The sequence below is a fragment of the Schistocerca gregaria genome, chromosome 2 (genome assembly GCF_023897955.1).
Source record: "Schistocerca gregaria isolate iqSchGreg1 chromosome 2, iqSchGreg1.2, whole genome shotgun sequence".
NCBI classification, from domain to species: domain Eukaryota; kingdom Metazoa; phylum Arthropoda; class Insecta; order Orthoptera; family Acrididae; genus Schistocerca; species Schistocerca gregaria.
The window spans coordinates 32593043-32610142 of record NC_064921.1 but is presented as its reverse complement, the minus strand read 5'-3'; the positions used below and the strand labels follow the sequence as shown (position 1 = coordinate 32610142).

Below are 17100 nucleotides of genomic sequence, written 5' to 3'. Positions count from 1 at the left end.
AGGACGGTTGACAGGAATGGGGGAGAGAAATACAGTAGAAAAAGAATGGGTAGTTTTGAGGAATGAAATAGTGAAAGCAGCAGAGGATCAAGTAGGTAAAAAGACGAGGACTAGTAGAAACGTAGAAATCCTTGGGTAACAGAAGGTATATTGAATATAATTGATGAAAGGAGAAAATATAAAAATGCAGTAAATGAAGCAGGCAAAAAGGAATACAAACGTCTCAAAAATGAGATCGGCAGTAAGGGCAAAATGGCTAAGCAGGGATGGCTAGAGGACAAATGCAGAGAAATATCTCACTAGGGGTAAGCCAGATAATGCCTAAAGGTAAATTAAAGAGACGTTTGGAGAAAAGAGAACCACTTGTATGAATATCAAGAGCTCAGATGGAAACCCAGTTCTCAGCAAAGAAGGGAAAGCAGAAAGGTGGAAGGAATATATAGAGGGTCTATACAAGGGCGATGTACTTGAGGACAATATTATGAAAATGGAAGAGGATGTAGATGAAGATGAAATGGAAGATATGATACTGCGTGAAGAGTTTGAGAGAGCACTGAAAGATCCAAGTCTGAACAAGTCCCCGGAAGTAGACAACATTCCATTAAAAATACTGTCTTCGGAGAGCCAACCTTAACAAAACTCTAACATCTGGTGAGCAAGATGTATGAAACAAGCGAAATACCTCCAGACTTCAAGAAGAATATAATAATTCTAATCCCAAAGAAAGCATGTGTGACAGATGTGAAAATTACCGAACTATCAGTTTAATAAGTCACAGCTACAAAATATTAACGCCAGTTCTTTACAGACGAATGGAAAACTAGTAGAAGCCGACCTCGGTGAAGATCACTTTGGATTCCGTATGGATATTGGAACAAGTGGTGCAATACTGACCCTACGACTTATCTTAGAAGATAGATTAAGGAAAGGAAAATCTATATTTCTAGCATTTGTAGACTTAGAGAAAGCTTTTGACAATGTTGACTGGAATACTCTCTTTCAAATTCTGAAGGTGGCAGGGGTAAAATACAGAAAGCGAAAGGCTATTTACAATTTGTTGAGAAACCAGATGGCTGCTATAAGAGTCGAGGGACATGAAAGGGAAGCAGTGCTTGGGAAGGGAGTGAGACAGGGTTTTGACTTCTCCCCGATGCTATTCAATTTGTATACTGAGCAAGCAGTAAAGGAAACAAAATGAAAGTTAGGAGTAGGTATTAAAATCCATGAGGAAGAAATAAACACTTTGAGGTTCGCCGATGACATTGTGCTTCCTTCTCTAGATTGTCGCACAGTTGACAAAATGGTAGATATCGAAGTAGACGACAGAGGGATAGAGAAACAATTAAAATCGCTCAAAAGAGGAAAGGCCGCTGGTCCTGATGGGATACCAGTTCGATTTTACACAGAGTACGCGAAGGAACTTGCCCCCCTTCTTGCAGCGGTGTACCGTAGGTCTCTAGAAGAGCGAAGCGTTCCAAAGGATTGGAAAAGGGCACAGGTCATCCCCGTTCTCAAGAAGGGACGTCGAACAGATGTGCAGAACTATAGACCTATATCTCTAACGTCGATCAGTTGTAGAATTTTGGAACACGTATTATGTTCGAGTATAATGTCTTTTCTGGAGACTAGAAATCTACTCTGTAGGAATCAGCATGGGTTTCGAAAAAGACGATCGTGTGAAACCCAGCTCGCGCTATTCGTCCACGAGACTCAGAGGGCCTTAGACACGGGTTCACAGGTAGATGCCGTGTTTCTTGACTTCCGCAAGGCGTTTGACACAGTTCCCCATAGTCGTTTAATGAACAAAGTAAGAGCATACGGACTATCAGATCAATTGTGTGATTGGATTGAGGAGTTCCTAGATAACAGAACGCAGCACGTCATTCTCAATGGAGAGAAGTCTTCCGAAGTAAGAGTGATTTCAGGTGTGCCGCAGGGGAGTGTCATAGGACCGTTGCTACTCACAATATACATAAATGACCTGGTGGATGACATCGGAAGTTCACTGAGGCTTTTTGCAGATGATGCTGTGGTGTATCGAGAGGTTGCAACAATGGAAAATTGTACTGAAATGCAGGAGGATCTGCAGCGAATTGACGCATGGTGCACGGAATGGCAATTGAATCTCAATGTAGCGAAGTGTAATGTGATGCGAATACATAGAAAGATAGGTCCCTTATCATTTAGCTACAAAATAGGAGGTCAGCAACTGGAAGCAGTTAATTCCATAAATTATCTGGGAGTACGCATTAGGAGTGATTTAAAATGGAATGATCATATAAAGTTGATCGTCGATAAAGCAGATGCCAGACTGAGATTCATTGGAAGAATCCTAAGGAAATGCAATCCGACAACAAAGGAAGTAGGTTACAGTACGCTTGTTCGCCCAATGCTTGAATACTGCTCAGCAGTGTGGGATCCGCACCAGGTAGGGTTGATAGAAGAGATAGAGAAGATCCAACGGAGAGCAGCGCGCTTCGTTACAGGATCATTTAGTAATTGCGAAAGCGTTACGGAGATGATAGATAAACTCCAGTGGAAGACTCTGCAGGAGAGACGCTCAGTAGCTCGGTACGGGCTTTTGTTGAAGTTTCGAGAACATACCTTCACCGAAGAGTCAAGCAGTATATTGCTCCCTCCTACGTATATCTCGCGAAGAGACCATGAGGATAAAATCAGAGAGATTAGAGCCCACACAGAAGCATACCGACAATCCTTCTTTCCACGTACAATACGAGACTGGAATAGAAGGGAGAACCGATGGAGGTACTCAGGGTACCCTCCGCCACACACCGTCAGGTGGCTTGCGGAGTACGGATGTAGATGTAGATGTAGATGTAGATGTAATTCTGTCAGAGACAGCAAAGGACTAGGAAGAGCAGTTGAACGGAATGGACCGTGTCTTTCAAGGAGGGTATAAGATGAACAACAACAAAAGAAAAACAAGGAAAATGGAATGTAGTCGAATTAAGTCAGATGATGCTGAGGGAATGAGATTAGGAAATGAGACACTTAAAGTAGTAAAGGATTTTGCTATTTGGGGAGGAAAATAACTGATGATGGTCGAAGTAGAGAGGATATAAAATGTAGAGTGGCTATGGAAATGAAAGTGTTTCTGAAGAAGAGAAATTTGTTAACATCGAGTATAGATTTAAGTGTCAGGTAGTTTGTACTGTTAAGTATTTGTATGGAGTGAAGCCATGTATGGAAGTGAAACATGGACGATAAATAGTTTGGACAAGAAGAGAATAGAAGCTTTCGAAATATGGCGCCACAGAAGAATGCTGAAGATTAGATGGGTAGGTCACATAACTAATGAGGAGATACTAAATAGATTTGGGGAGAAGAGAAATTTGTGTCACAACTTTTCTAGAAGAAGGGATCGGTTGGTAGGACATGTTCTGAGGCATCAAGGAATCACCAATTTAGTATTGGTGGGCAGCGTGGAGGGTCAAAATCGTAGAGGGAGACCAAGAGATGAATACACCCAGCAGATTCAGAAGGATGTAGGTTGCAGTAGGTACTGGGAGACAAAGCATCTTGCACAGGATAGAGTAACATGGCGGGCTGCATCAAACCAGTCTCAGGACTGAAGATCATAGCAACAACACGAAAGCCAGTCGTATGTATGTGGATTTGAATAGTGCATCTTATTTGATATTCGTCCAAGGTAAATTGTAAATATTTAGGTTGTTCTATGTTTTATTAAGGTTTGTCTAGTAAGATGAATGTCATTAAGTATTGTGATCGGTTTCGGTATATTTTTAAACAACACTTTTACAGTATCTGGATCTAAATTATTGCTGTATGCTGTGTAACAGCGCGTTTTCAGTTTTTTTTGTATGGCTGGTTGTTTTAAACGTAAACTGATTATTCCATTAACCATAGAGTGTAAGAAGGTGTGCTTTTGTATTTTACAAAGGAAACAGTTGGACTTTGTTATGTTATCTGTGTTGGTAAGGTTCCTGTATATGTCAAATATGTGGCAGTTGTTGTCTTTGCTAATTTCAGGTCAAGGTAGTTTGTTGAATTATCTATTTCCAATTCCACAGTAACTAATATTGGGATGGAGGTTGTTAAAAGCGCCTGATTGCCTAATATTTATGTCTGTATAGTTTCCATCAGTCAGCATTAAAGTGCCATCTACATGTCTATAACAGTAGATGAATTCACTGAGAATTGTCCACTGTGAAATGAAAAATGTTTCTTCTGCTCTTTAGAGAAATATATCTACAATTGCACCAGGTACACAGTTTCCCATAGCTATTCCATTTGCCCAGGTGTAAATTATTCTATTGCTTTCGAAATAATTTTGGGGTAAAGAAGTCTTGAAGAAATTTATTATTTCATAAGTTACTGTGATAGAAGTTTCTCTTTGTTGTTAAGTATTTTCTTCTATAATTTTTATTGTTACCTGTACTGGAATGTTAGTATATAGGTTTTTAATTGTGAAAGAGAGAATTAAGTCATTAAATTTTATTGCTTTTAACGGAGTACGAAAGTTTTTTTGTATGTTTCTTATTTGAAGAGTGTTCAATTTTTTACTTATCAAGTATGTTGGCGTTTTGAGACAGTTTACAACTGGGCACATCTGAGTCGATATTTTATGTCTATTTGCTTGAGCACATAACATTGGCGAGTGTGGGTTCATAATAATACAGGATTTATGCCATTAGTATTTCGTCACTATGTTTTATATTTTTCTTTAGTTGTGCTGCATATTTGTTTGCTAAGTTATGTTACAGATCTGGGATGTTGTTAGTCTTTGTCCAGTTTTACTGCTATTGCATCGTTTGCTTGTAATTATTGATTTATGTCTTAGAAAAACACTGTGTTATGACTTTTGTTTTTATGTATTTTGGCTTTATTTAACTCCTTTTCCACAATTTTTGATATATTAACTACTACTTCATTTTGCTTTCTAATTGACCCTCATGTAAATTACTATATTTTTAGTGGTTGGTAGATGTTTTGTGGAATTGTTGTGTAATCTGGGTTCTAAATTACATATCAAACCTTTGGTAAGTTAATTTAGATTTGTCGTTGTGAAGTTAATATTTATGATATTTTTAATCCTTCTATGAAATTGGAATGGAAAGCAATAATGTTTCACCTTTTGTTTATGTAGTGTTGGGTTCGCTTTAGCTCATTAAACTTAATAATATAAAAATCTCTAATTTGTCTACTAGATAGCCATATGTATATATTTAGAAATGTAGTCATAGTTATATTAGTACTTAAGTGTAAGTGCGCTACCTTTACCTTCTGGTTTAACAACTCGATCCTCAAAACCAGCTCTTACAAACCCCAGGCAATAACTGTAGGATGAATTACCCACACCTTCCACCTCCTTGACTTCTACCTTCCCGTTTAGGACCATCCTACCCAGTTATCTAAAACACTAAAATATCTTCGACTGATTAGTAGTTTTGGTGTGGGTGCCTGTTGTCATGTCCTAGTTCATGAACCATGGGAAACGTATGAGTGGCCAAGTGAGTGTTCCAGACAGTCGGGATGCCAGTTACTTTGGAATAAGGGCATGTCGGACATATTCTGAGTCATCGTCACCTTTGTGCTCAAACGGCAAAGACTACCAAATCCACCGGTTAGTCCCTCAACCGCTAGGGGTAAAACTCAATGGGCACTAGGGCAAGTAAGGCTAGCAACCTAATTCCCTGGTACTTTAAATACACTCCCGGAAATTGAAATACGTGAATTCATTGTCCCAGGAAGGGAAAACTTTATTGACACATTCCTGGGGTCAGATACATCACATGATCACACTGACAGAACCACAGGCACATAGACACAGGCAACAGAGCATGCACAATGTCGGCACTAGTACAGTGTATATCCACCTTTCGCAGCAATGCAGGCTGCTATTCTCCCATGGAGACGATCGTAGAGATGCTGGATGTAGTCCTGTGGAACGGCTTGCCATGCCATTTCCACCTGGCGCCTCAGTTGGACCAGCGTTAGTGCTAGACGTGCAGACCGCGTGAGACGACGCTTCATCCAGTCCCAAACATGCTCAATGGGGGACAGATCCGGAGATCTTGCTGGCCACGGCAGTTGACTTACACCTTCTAGAGCACGTTGAGTGGCACGGGATACATGCGGACGTGCATTGTCCTGTTGGAACAGCAAGTTCCCTTGCCGGTCTAGGAATGGTAGAACGATGGGTTCGATGACGGTTTGGATGTACCGTGCACTATTCAGTGTCCCCTCGACGATCACCAGAGGTGTACGGCCAGTGTAGGAGATCGCTCCCCACACCATGATGCCGGGTGTTGGCCCTGTGTGCCTCGGTCGTATGCAGTCCTGATTGTGGCGCTCACCTGCACGGCGCCAAACACGCATAAGACCATCATTGGCACCAAGGCAGAAGCGACTCTCATCGCTGAAGACGACACGTCTCCATTCGTCGCTCCATTCACGCCTGTCTCGACACCACTGGAGGCGGGCTGCACGATGTTGGGGCGTGAGCGGAAGACGGCCTAACGGTGTACGGGACCGTAGCCCAGCTTCATGGAGACGGTTGCGAATGGTCCTCGCCGATACCCCAGGAGCAACAGTGTCCCTAATTTGCTGGGAAGTGGCGGTGCGGTCCCCTACGGCACTGCGTAGGATCCTACGGTCTTGGCGTGCATCCGTGCGTCGCTGCGGTCCGGTCCCAGGTCGACGGGCACGTGCACCTTCCGCCGACCACTGGCGACAACATCGATGTACTGTGGAGACCTCACGCCCCACGTGTTGAGCAATTCAGCGGTACGTCCACCCGGCCTCCCGCATGCCCACTATACGCCCTCGCTCAAAGTCCGTCAACTGCACATACGGTTCACGTCCACGCTGTCGCGGCATGCTACCAGTGTTAAAGACTGCGATGGAGCTCCATATGCCACGGCAAACTGGCTGACACTGACGGCGGCGGTGCACAAATGCTGCGCAGCTAGCGCCATTCGACGGCCAACACCGCGGTTCCTGGTGTGTTCGCTGTGCCGTGCGTGTGATCATTGCTTGTACAGCCTTCTCGCAGTGTCCGGAGCAAGTATGGTGGGTCTGACACACCGGTGTCAATGTGTTCTTTTTTCCATTTCCAGGAGTGTATAATACTGGCAACAATCAGAGCAAAATGCCGCGGACCTTTGGAGGTGACTGTCCCACCTCTAATTGACAAACCAGGGATTCCTAAGATACGATTTGGCAAACAAATGGTAACGAGATGGGGAGCTATTAATATCAATGGGGAGCCGAAAGAGCTGACAGAGGCTGCAAGTAAGATGGGGCTGGACGTTTTAGATCTTAGTGACATTCGGGTAAGGGGTGAGAAAGAAGAGGGAGAACACAAGGCCTACCTGTCAGGAGTCAAAGCAGGAATAGCACAGTAGGGTGTAGGGCATTACATCAGGAAAGAAATGGAACCCAGCGTTGTCGCAATAATGTATGTTAACGAAAGACTGATGTGGATAGATCTGACAGTGTCTAGCAAGAAAATTAGGATTGTGTCAGTATATTCGCATTGTAAAGGGACAGATCAAGATAAAATGAATAGTTTTTATGACGCGCTCAGTGATGTAGTTGTTAGAGTAAAGGACAAGGACAGTGTTCTGCTCATAAGTGATTTTAATGCCAGGATTGGAAATCGAACAGAAGGGTATGAAAAGGTTATGGGTAAATTTGGAGAGGATATGGAGGGCAACAGGAACGGGAAACAACTCTTGAATTTCTGTGCCAGTATGGGCTTAGTAATCACTCCTTTTGTAAACATAAGAACATTCACCGGTATACTTGGGAAGGCAGGGGAACCAGATCTGTCACTGACTGTATAATAACAGATCAGGAATTCAGAAAGGCTGTAAGGGACACACGTATATTCAGGGGATTGTTTGATGATACGGATCACTATTTAATCTGCAGTGAAATTGGTATTGTGAGGCCGAAAGTGCAGGAGGTCAGGTCCATATGTAGGAGGATAAGAGTGGAGAAACTTCAGGATAAGAAAAGCAGGCACAAGTACATAACAGTGATCTCAGAAAGGTATCAGTTAGTTGAATGTAGTCAAATACAGTCATTGGAAAAGGAATGGTCAAGGTACAGGGACACAGTACTGGAAGTGGCTAAAGAATGTCTTGGAACAGTAGTGTGTAAAGGTAGGATGAAGCAAACAGTTTGGTGGAATGACACAGTCAAGGCAGCCTGTAAAAGGAAAAAGATGACGTATCTAAAATGGCTACATACTAGAACTCGGGTAGACAGAGAAAGTTAAATTGAAGAACGAAACAAATCCAAACAGATAATTGCACCATCCAAGAAGAAATCTTGGGAAGACTTTGGAAACAGGTTGGAGACTTTGGGCAAGCTGCTGGAAAACCATTCTGGAGTGTAATTAGCAGTCTTCGAAAGGGAGGTAAGAAGGAAATGACAAGTATTTTGGACAGGTCAGGAAAACTGCTGGTGTATCCTGTTGATGCCTTGGGCAGATGGAGTGAACATTTTGAAGAGTTGCTCAATGTAGGTGAAAACAAGATCAGTAATGTTTCAGATGTCTATGTACAATGGGATAGGAATGATGATGGAAATAGGATCACATTTGAGGAAGTGGACAAAATGGTCAATAGATTGCAGTGCAATAAAGGGGCTGGGGTGGATGAAATTAAGTCGGAACCCATCAAACACAGTGGAATGTCAGGTCTTAAATGGCTACACAGGATAACTGAAATGGCGTGGTAGTCGGGACAGATTCCATCAGACTGGACGAAAGCAGTAATCACACCAATCTCTAAACATGTCAACGGAAAAGATTGTAACAACTACAGAGGTATCTCTTTAATCAGCGTTGTGGGTAAAATCTTCTCAAGTATTGTTGAAAAGAAAGTGCGAGTATTAGTTGAGGACAAATTGGATGAAAATCAGTGTGGGTTTAGGCCTCTTAGAGGTTGTCAGGACCAGATCTTTAGCTTACGGCAAATAATGGAGAAGTGTTACGAGTGGAACAGAGCATTGTATCTATGCGTTATAGATCTAGAAAAGGCATATGACCGGGTTCCTAGGAGGAAGTTATTGTCTGTTCTACGAGATTATGGAATAGGAGGCAAACTATTGCAAGCAATTAAAGGTCTTTAAAGAGATAGTCAGGCAGCAGTTAGAGTTGACGATAAATAGAGTTCATGGTTCAGTGTAGTTTCAGGGGTAAGACAAGGCTGCAACCTGTCTCCACTGTTGTTCACATTATTTATGGATCATATGCTGAAAACAGTAGACTGGCTTGGTGAGATTAAGATATGTGAACACAAAATAAGCATTATCGCATATGCAGATGACTTAGCTGTGATTGCAGATTCGATTGAAAGTTTCCATAGCAATATTTCAGAGCTAGATCAGAAATGTAAGGACTATGGTATGAAGATTAGCATATCCAAAACGTAAGTAATATCAGTGGGAAAGAGATATAAACGGATTGAGTGCCAAATAGGAGGAACAAAGTTAGAACAGATGGACGGTTTCAAGTACTTAGAATGCAAATTCTCACAGGATGGCAACATAGTGAAAGAACTGGAAGCGAGATGTGGCAAAGCTAATGCAGTGAGCGCTCAGCTACGGTCTACTCTCTTCTGCAAGAAGGAAGTCAGTACCAAGACTAAGTTACCTGTGCACCGTTCAATCTTTCGACCAACTTTGTTGTATGGGAGCGAAAGCTGGGTGGATTCAGGTTACCTTATCAATAAGATTGATGTTACGGATATGAAAGTAGCTAGGATGATTGCACGTATTAGTAGATGGGAACAATGGCAGGAGGGTGTCCACAATGAGGAAATCAAAGAAAAACTGGGAATGAACTCTATAGATGTAGCAGTCAGGGCGAAAAGACTTAGATGGTGGGGTCATGATACGCGCATGGGAGAAGCAAGGTTACCCAAGAGACTCATGGGTTCAGCGGTAGAGGGTAGGAGGAGTCGGGTAGACCAAGGAGAAGGTAACTGGATTCGGTTAAGAATGATTTTGAAGTAATAGGCTTAACATCAGAAGAGGCACCAATGTTAGCACTGAATAGAAGATCATGGAGGAATTTTATAAGGGGGACTATGCTCCAGACTGAACGCTGAAAGGCATAATCAGTCTTAAATGATGATGATGACTACTGATATAATTGCGTAGGCTTTCGCTGCCAGAGTCAGACGACATAAAAGTTTTCTGGGTGTGTACAAAACTACTGCTGCTGGAGAAAAGCCAACATTTCGGCCACGGCTGCAGCGGCCTTCTTCTAGGCCGCATTATGATGCGGTACAACGCCCAGAAAACTTTTATGTCGTTATCTAATGATCATGCCCCAAAAAGAGAACAATACACAAAAACTGGTAACAGGCCAAACTCGGGAACTGCGTCCCTCCTCTGTCCTACACACCTACAAAACCTTTATTCGATCCATCCTTTCCTACGCCAATGTTGCATGGATACGTTCCCTTCAAAGTTCTATAAGTCCCTCCATATCCTTGAACACACGCACTCCACCTCGCTTTCTGGATCCGTTTACCTTCCCCTACATGGATACTTGACCATCTCGTCAAATTCCCACTTCCACACCATCCACAATTTTGACTCCAATAACCCTTCAGTTTTCCCTGTAATTTCCAGTCGAAGTACGCAGCCATGCCTCTACGTGTATGTCCCACCAAGCCTACACCTGCATATCCTCCACATCCTGTGCCAAAGAAACCACACCCGTTTCCCCCTCCTTGACCAGGAACTCCGTCCCGACGTTTACCCTTCCGACCAACTCTGAAACCACCCTACCCATTCTACCATATCAGAAAACCCTTCCCCTCCCATCCTCAGATTTCCCTATCCCTTTTCCCCTTCCCCTTTCTCTCCATATCTCCTTTCGTCTTTAAATTATAGCCTCACCGGTACCCCTCCCTAAACCTCTCTTCTTGTCTCCCAGCGGCCAATCCTACCACAACGATCCAAGGCAGCACTGTTCCATCTTTATACCATCACCTTCCTACCCTCGTCAGCCACCAACCTCTTCTCCCTCATCAAAATACTAGCTGTTACAGGGCAGGTCATTCCCGTTTTAGTGACAGAGAAGAGTTTCGTGTTATGATGAGCATTTTTTACATCGTATTTTATGTGAACTTCTGTTACTTTTCATTGTACAGTTTACTATTACTGTCTTAATTAAACATGAACAAAGCCATGTTTCCTCCACATGTAAATACTTCGACTGCTTTCAACCTCATTTTTTTTTGCGGGAGGGGGGGGGGAGGGTGGGGGGGCAAGGAGAAGATAAATAATGATAAGAAAACAAAAACACTAAAGCAGCGAAGGGCCGATGGAGCGCGCTGTGGTCGCTTATACCACGTTGCGGCACAGGTAGCGCAGGCACAATGTCGACCTTTTTTGTGCTTTCAGCAACTCTGTAGATATCATATCATCACGTTGCACATGGAATGCTACCGCCCAAGTGACCGTGAATTTACGCCAGCAGCTGAAAGGTGGGGCAACAGAGCCACAAACGACCACAATAGACGAGTTTTGAAGTTTCATAACTACTAAATGCTGTTACTGTTTACAGTAAAATATGAAAAACTGTGAATTGTTACAGTTCTTTAAGTTTTAGCGCGCAAAAAATGTTAGCACGATTGTCAAAGCGATAGATAACTTTAAAAAATCGGATAACAGTTTTTTTCAGGTATTACGCGGACCCCATAAATGTCTACCCTCCCCCAACCCCCAATCTGTGAAGCCTCTTCAGTCTCATTGCATTAGATCGAGATTTACGAAGTCTATGACGTTGCCCTGGAGTAACTGTTGTGGTCAAGGTGTGTCGAAATCGAATATATATGGGTTTTTGTTCGAACGAAAGATCACGCACTTTTTTTTTGGAACACTGGAAACAAAAAAGGGCGTAGTTGATATGAAAATTATGAGAAACACTATTTAATTCTACGCAAGTTCTTCAAGCTGAAAATTACTTCGTTTTAATATGGCTATCGAAAAACCTATAGACAAATTTACTACTTGTGACAGAGCGATAACGTAGTCCAGAAGTTAAATTCAGCAATGGAATGATTCTTCAGTGGGTGAACGCTCTGTAACCCAGCATAATAAATTTTAGGTAGACATACAGAAAAATGACATTATAATTCTGTCAGAGACAGCAAAGGACTTGGAAGAGCAGTTGAATGGAATGGACAGTGTCTTGAGAGGAGTAATATAAGATGAACATCACCAAAAGCAAAACGAGGATAATGGAATGTAGTCGAATTAAGTTAGGTGATGCTGAGGGAATTAGATTAGGAAACGAGACACTTAAAGTACTAAAGGATTTTTGCTATTTGGTGAGCAAAATAACTGATGATGGTCGAAGTAGAGAGGATATAAAATGTAGACTGGCAATGGCAAGGAAAGCGTTTCTGAAGAAGAGAAATTTGTTAACATCGAGTATAGATTTAAGTGTCAGGACGTCTTTTCTGAAAGTATTTGTATGGAGTGTAGCGATGTATGGAAGTGAAACATGGACGATAAATAGTTTGGACAAGAAGAGAATAGAAGCTTTCAAAATGTGGTGCTACAGAAGAATGCTGAAGATTAGATGGGTAGATCACGTAACTAATGAGGAAGTATTGAATAGGATTGGGAAGAAGAGACGATTGTGCACAATTTGACCAGAAGAAGCGATCGGTTGGTAGGACATGTTCTGAGGCGTCAAGGGATCACCAATTTAGTATTGGAGGGCAGCGTGGAGGGTAAAAATCGTAGAGGGAGACCAAGTGATGAATTCGCTAAGCAGATTCAGAAGGATGTAGGTTGCAGTAGGTACTGGGAGATGAAGAACCTTGCACAGGATAGAGTAGCATGGAGAGCTGCATCAAACCAGTCTCAGGACTGAAGACCACAACTACAACATACAGAAAAATACCACAGCGATCTCAGATACCTTAAAAACGATCTGTCTGCTAGTTTATCGTCTGATCTAACCGTGTAGTAACATTTCCGTCGCTACTTATCACAGCAAACATCCTCGATCAGATTCCGGTATTTACTTGACCTCACACTTTTTATCCTCTGCTCACCCTTCATGGTTTCGAATCAACAATTCCTAGGTGCTGCAATAGAAAATCAACTCAACCTTCCCAGGTACTGCAATAGAAAATCAACTAAACCCTATCCAACTTTCTGGTGAGGGATGACTATATACTATTTTATTATAATACCTGTTCACGTAATTGTTAACACTTTGCTGTAACTCAGTACGCCAAATAATTCGTTTACTCGCAGTTGTCCCTATGCTTCTGTTCCACAATCTGACTTATGTACTAATATTTGATACAAGTGTAGAAGAAAGATTTCTTCTACCGCGAGAATTTCCCTTAATATCTCCCTTCATTCTACGTTATATTGCTTCGTAATTAACATAACTCGTCCGCTTCCCCGAGAACTGAGATTTCGATTTTCGATGTTGTTCAACTTTGTCGAAGCCTACTATGTTCTGCTCCTGTATTTTGTGCTAAATGTAGTGTGCAGAGAGAGATAATAGTTCGTGACAACAAAATTTTACAATTATTTAAAATATACCTTATTATCAGACAGAAGGGTATCTAGTTCATGAATCTTGGTAGTTGTGTCTTTTCCGCTTAGATTTTTAATGTTCTACAATTTTGTGTTACGTTCTTCGCTGTAGCAAGGAGATAAGTACCACACAACCTTGGCGATAACTTGGAACCCTCAGTTGTATTCCACTTGTATTACACATAGTATTTTTGCATGTATAATATATTACTGCTCTGCCTCTCTACATTAATCGTCTGAGGATTTTATTCCACAACCCTATACATAAGTTGTCGAAGGCTTGTTCAGATACTGGACTCTCTACAGTCATCCTTTCATTACTACAATCAATTGAGAGCTACTTGTCTGGTATCTTGTATGTAAACTGGCACTTGATGACCATCATCCTTTTTTACTTTTGTTTTTACATTATTATAACAGCCTATAAGCCTAAGATGTCAATAAGTTCATATCTTTGCTTCAGAATTAATCACTATTGGCTTCTGCATTAATGTATTGGTAACGCTTTGTTTGGACTTTCTGCGTAGTACTAATAACCTTGTGGTCCTCACAATTTCCCATGATTTTACTTGCTTCTCAGGCGTGTCATTCACTGTTGCTACTCTACCTAAACTCTCGCTGTTTTTTGTTTAGATTTGCTGGATCACCTTTATCACTCGTGCCACGTTTCTCCTATTGCGCTACTTCCTTCTGTCGTTATAGTGTGTGTATTGTCATCAACGCAGTGCCTGAATATGATGGTTCTTTAGAAGTCTCAGGGGAAACTTCCGTAGGTGTGTAAACGCCTGAACAATAGTTTTCTTTTTATATGTTGTATCTGTGTATTTCGAATGACATTATCTAGACTAAAGAAGGACAAAAGGACTAACGCTGAGTCTCAAAACATGTACGATGACTGCAATTACTACGAGTATGTATTGTTCATGTTCTACGTATTTGTGCTGTTGAGGTGGGGCTGGAGAAACCCGCGTTACCGGTACCCAAGTACGAGGGACGTTCATGGTGTGCAACACATGGACACCAGTTGTGGTGGTATGAAACAAGCCGTGGTGGACCTCTTCAGCTCAGAAATCGCAAAGAGAGTTTTGTGGCCACCATAGAAGACGACATGAGGTTTGTGCGTCAGCTTCCGCAATTTAAAAACTGCTACACATTTCCATATAATATAGCATTGTTACGTTTACACCTTATGTGATGGGAAATTTCTTCTTCTTGTAAGAACTATTTTTAAGAATTTAGAGAACTTGTGACTAGCCTTAACAGTAACAAAAAATGTTAATTTCCATTGAATAGAACGGTCCTTTAAAGAAGTTTATCTTTTATCTTCATTGTTACTGTGCTTTTATCTTTATTGGTATAGACGATAACATAATAATCTCCATCCAAGAGAAGGATTTTACATGTAAGGAATAATTAATACTGAAAGATTGAAGCGTAGAGACGTTTAGTCATCTGAGCCAGTAACGCTGAGAACAGAAATATAAGTCCTGGAATCACGCCTCATGCTGCCCCTAGGAATTCCCTGGTCCTCGTTATGACTTAAACATCCAGCCACCTCTTGGATCAGATGTCAGACAAACTGCTGCCCTTGTGTGCCGTGTTGGTCTCGCCGGTGCTGGCTGAGTGGCACAGCTGCTGTGTTCCAGGGGAGGGCAGCTCGGACTCTTCTGCCTCGTCTGCCTGCTCATCCTGCTCATCGTGCTGCTCCGCTTCTCTAAAAGGCTCCGGCAACAACGTGAGTTCAACCAGTAGTGCAAAGTTCTCTCCGCGGCATCAAGCATTTCGATTTTCATACATTCTGTGTGCTCGTCTCAAAATGTGAAATTACACGTAAAGCAGAAATAAACGTAGTGATTGAAATTCTTCTGGGTGTTTTATCAGAAATAAACAGTAACACAGCAACAATCATAAAACAAGAAATATTAGTCACTTTTCGAATTAGCTTTAATGTTGCTTTGCGGACTCTGTGCAGATTTATCTCCTCTATCGTTAAGAATAAGCGATAGCCACGTAGGGAAAAATAATATACATATTTATATTGGCAATGTGTGAAAGAAGGCGCCAATCAAAAATCTAAAGGAAACAGTGAATGGAAAGCTAGGGTCAAATTTAAATGGCATTAATACGAACAGCACAAACTAGTACAGTGGGCGTCCACTGTAATTCTAATACACACATTAAATTCGAGTGATGCCTTGTCTCACGTTAATGCATATCTTGATTCGTTACACATCCCTTAGGTTTTCCATTCTTGCCGATATCTATGGAACATGATGAATAAATGAATGAATAAATAAATTATTTGTAATTAACGTAGCGTTAACCACAAGGCCATTTCAGACGAAGGGCGAGCTCGTGTTGGATCACGATGGGGAAATAAATCTAGGGTGGCCGTCTTGAATGAACTGTAACGAAACTGTGGATGCACCGAGAGGAAGAGGCCGTTCCTCCTGGACTGGAGTCGGTTCCCGTTCTGTGAAAGCGAAGGACAAAGTGAAGGGCTCAACACGTAGGAGGCCAGCAGATGCGAAAGAATCCAGTGGAAGTGGGAGGTGAGTGAGGTGCCTCACGCAGCTCTTCATTATGTCGAGGCAGTACCTGGTTCCGCCGGATCTAATCTCTGAAAAGCAGGCGTGTGCAGAATTTCCCGTCTGCGTTTTCTGTGTTATACAGACCAAGCGGACTGTGAATCGCCAGTGCCTTGGTAGCAGAGACACAGCGGTCATGTATTCTCCATCTTGAACTATTTCAAAATAATACCCCAGACTTCTGCGACGTCACGGCCAGACAACCTTCCGAAATTCTCTTTGTGAAATTATATACTTCCATTTACAATCTTACGTGATTCTAATTGCTTACCCGGAGTTTTAAAGTGCTTGTGCGAAACTACCGATGTTTAATCACTATTCCACTCAGAAGATATTATAGAGAAATTCAGTATGTACTCGAACCTTTCACTTTCATGACTTACACGAAAGTTTCTTAAAAGCCATAACTGCTATTGAGTGCCTTCTAAATTCGTGTGTTGATGTAGGGATCTGTTATCGAACAACACTTGATCCTTATTACGTTTCTGTATTGAGAACACAGACTACAGAGTGTTTTATGTGTCAATCTGCAGTGTTTTCTTACACTTAAATGTTTCATTTTCATCGGTATTTCTTTGACAAACTTCTAGGTTTTTATACATCATAATAGTAAAGTGTCTCCGTTCTGCACTTTATCTGACTGTATAATCCTGTAAGAGAGATCGTAATGACGTTATAATCTTGTCAGGATAAATAAAGAGAACTAACAAAATAAATTTCCTTGTTAAATCTCGCCTCTTATTTAAGATTAAAACATTTATTTTGTTTCAGTGACTTTTCTATCTGTGCCACAGTTTTATTTAAACGTCTTTCTTCATTTGTACATTATCTGCATAACTCTCTGTCAATAAGAAGAAGTTCATGTAACGAGCAACAGCTAGTCTCGTAATTTGCGACGATCTTATTCTCCCTTCTTCACCTGCTGAATCATCTATACTTTTCT

At 41.7% G+C, this 17100-nt stretch overlaps 1 protein-coding gene across 1 annotated transcript in view; it reads left to right on the top strand.

Moving 5' to 3' along the window:
• Positions 1-17100, top strand: part of LOC126335922 (uncharacterized) — a 50178-nt gene that overhangs the window by 21789 nt on the left and 11289 nt on the right. Inside the window, exons 2-3 of the mRNA XM_049999396.1 lie at positions 14519-14682; positions 15216-15304. Of these exons, the coding sequence (XP_049855353.1) occupies positions 14678-14682; positions 15216-15304 (94 nt within the window). The 5' untranslated portion in view covers positions 14519-14677. The remainder of the gene's footprint in view (positions 1-14518; positions 14683-15215; positions 15305-17100) is intronic.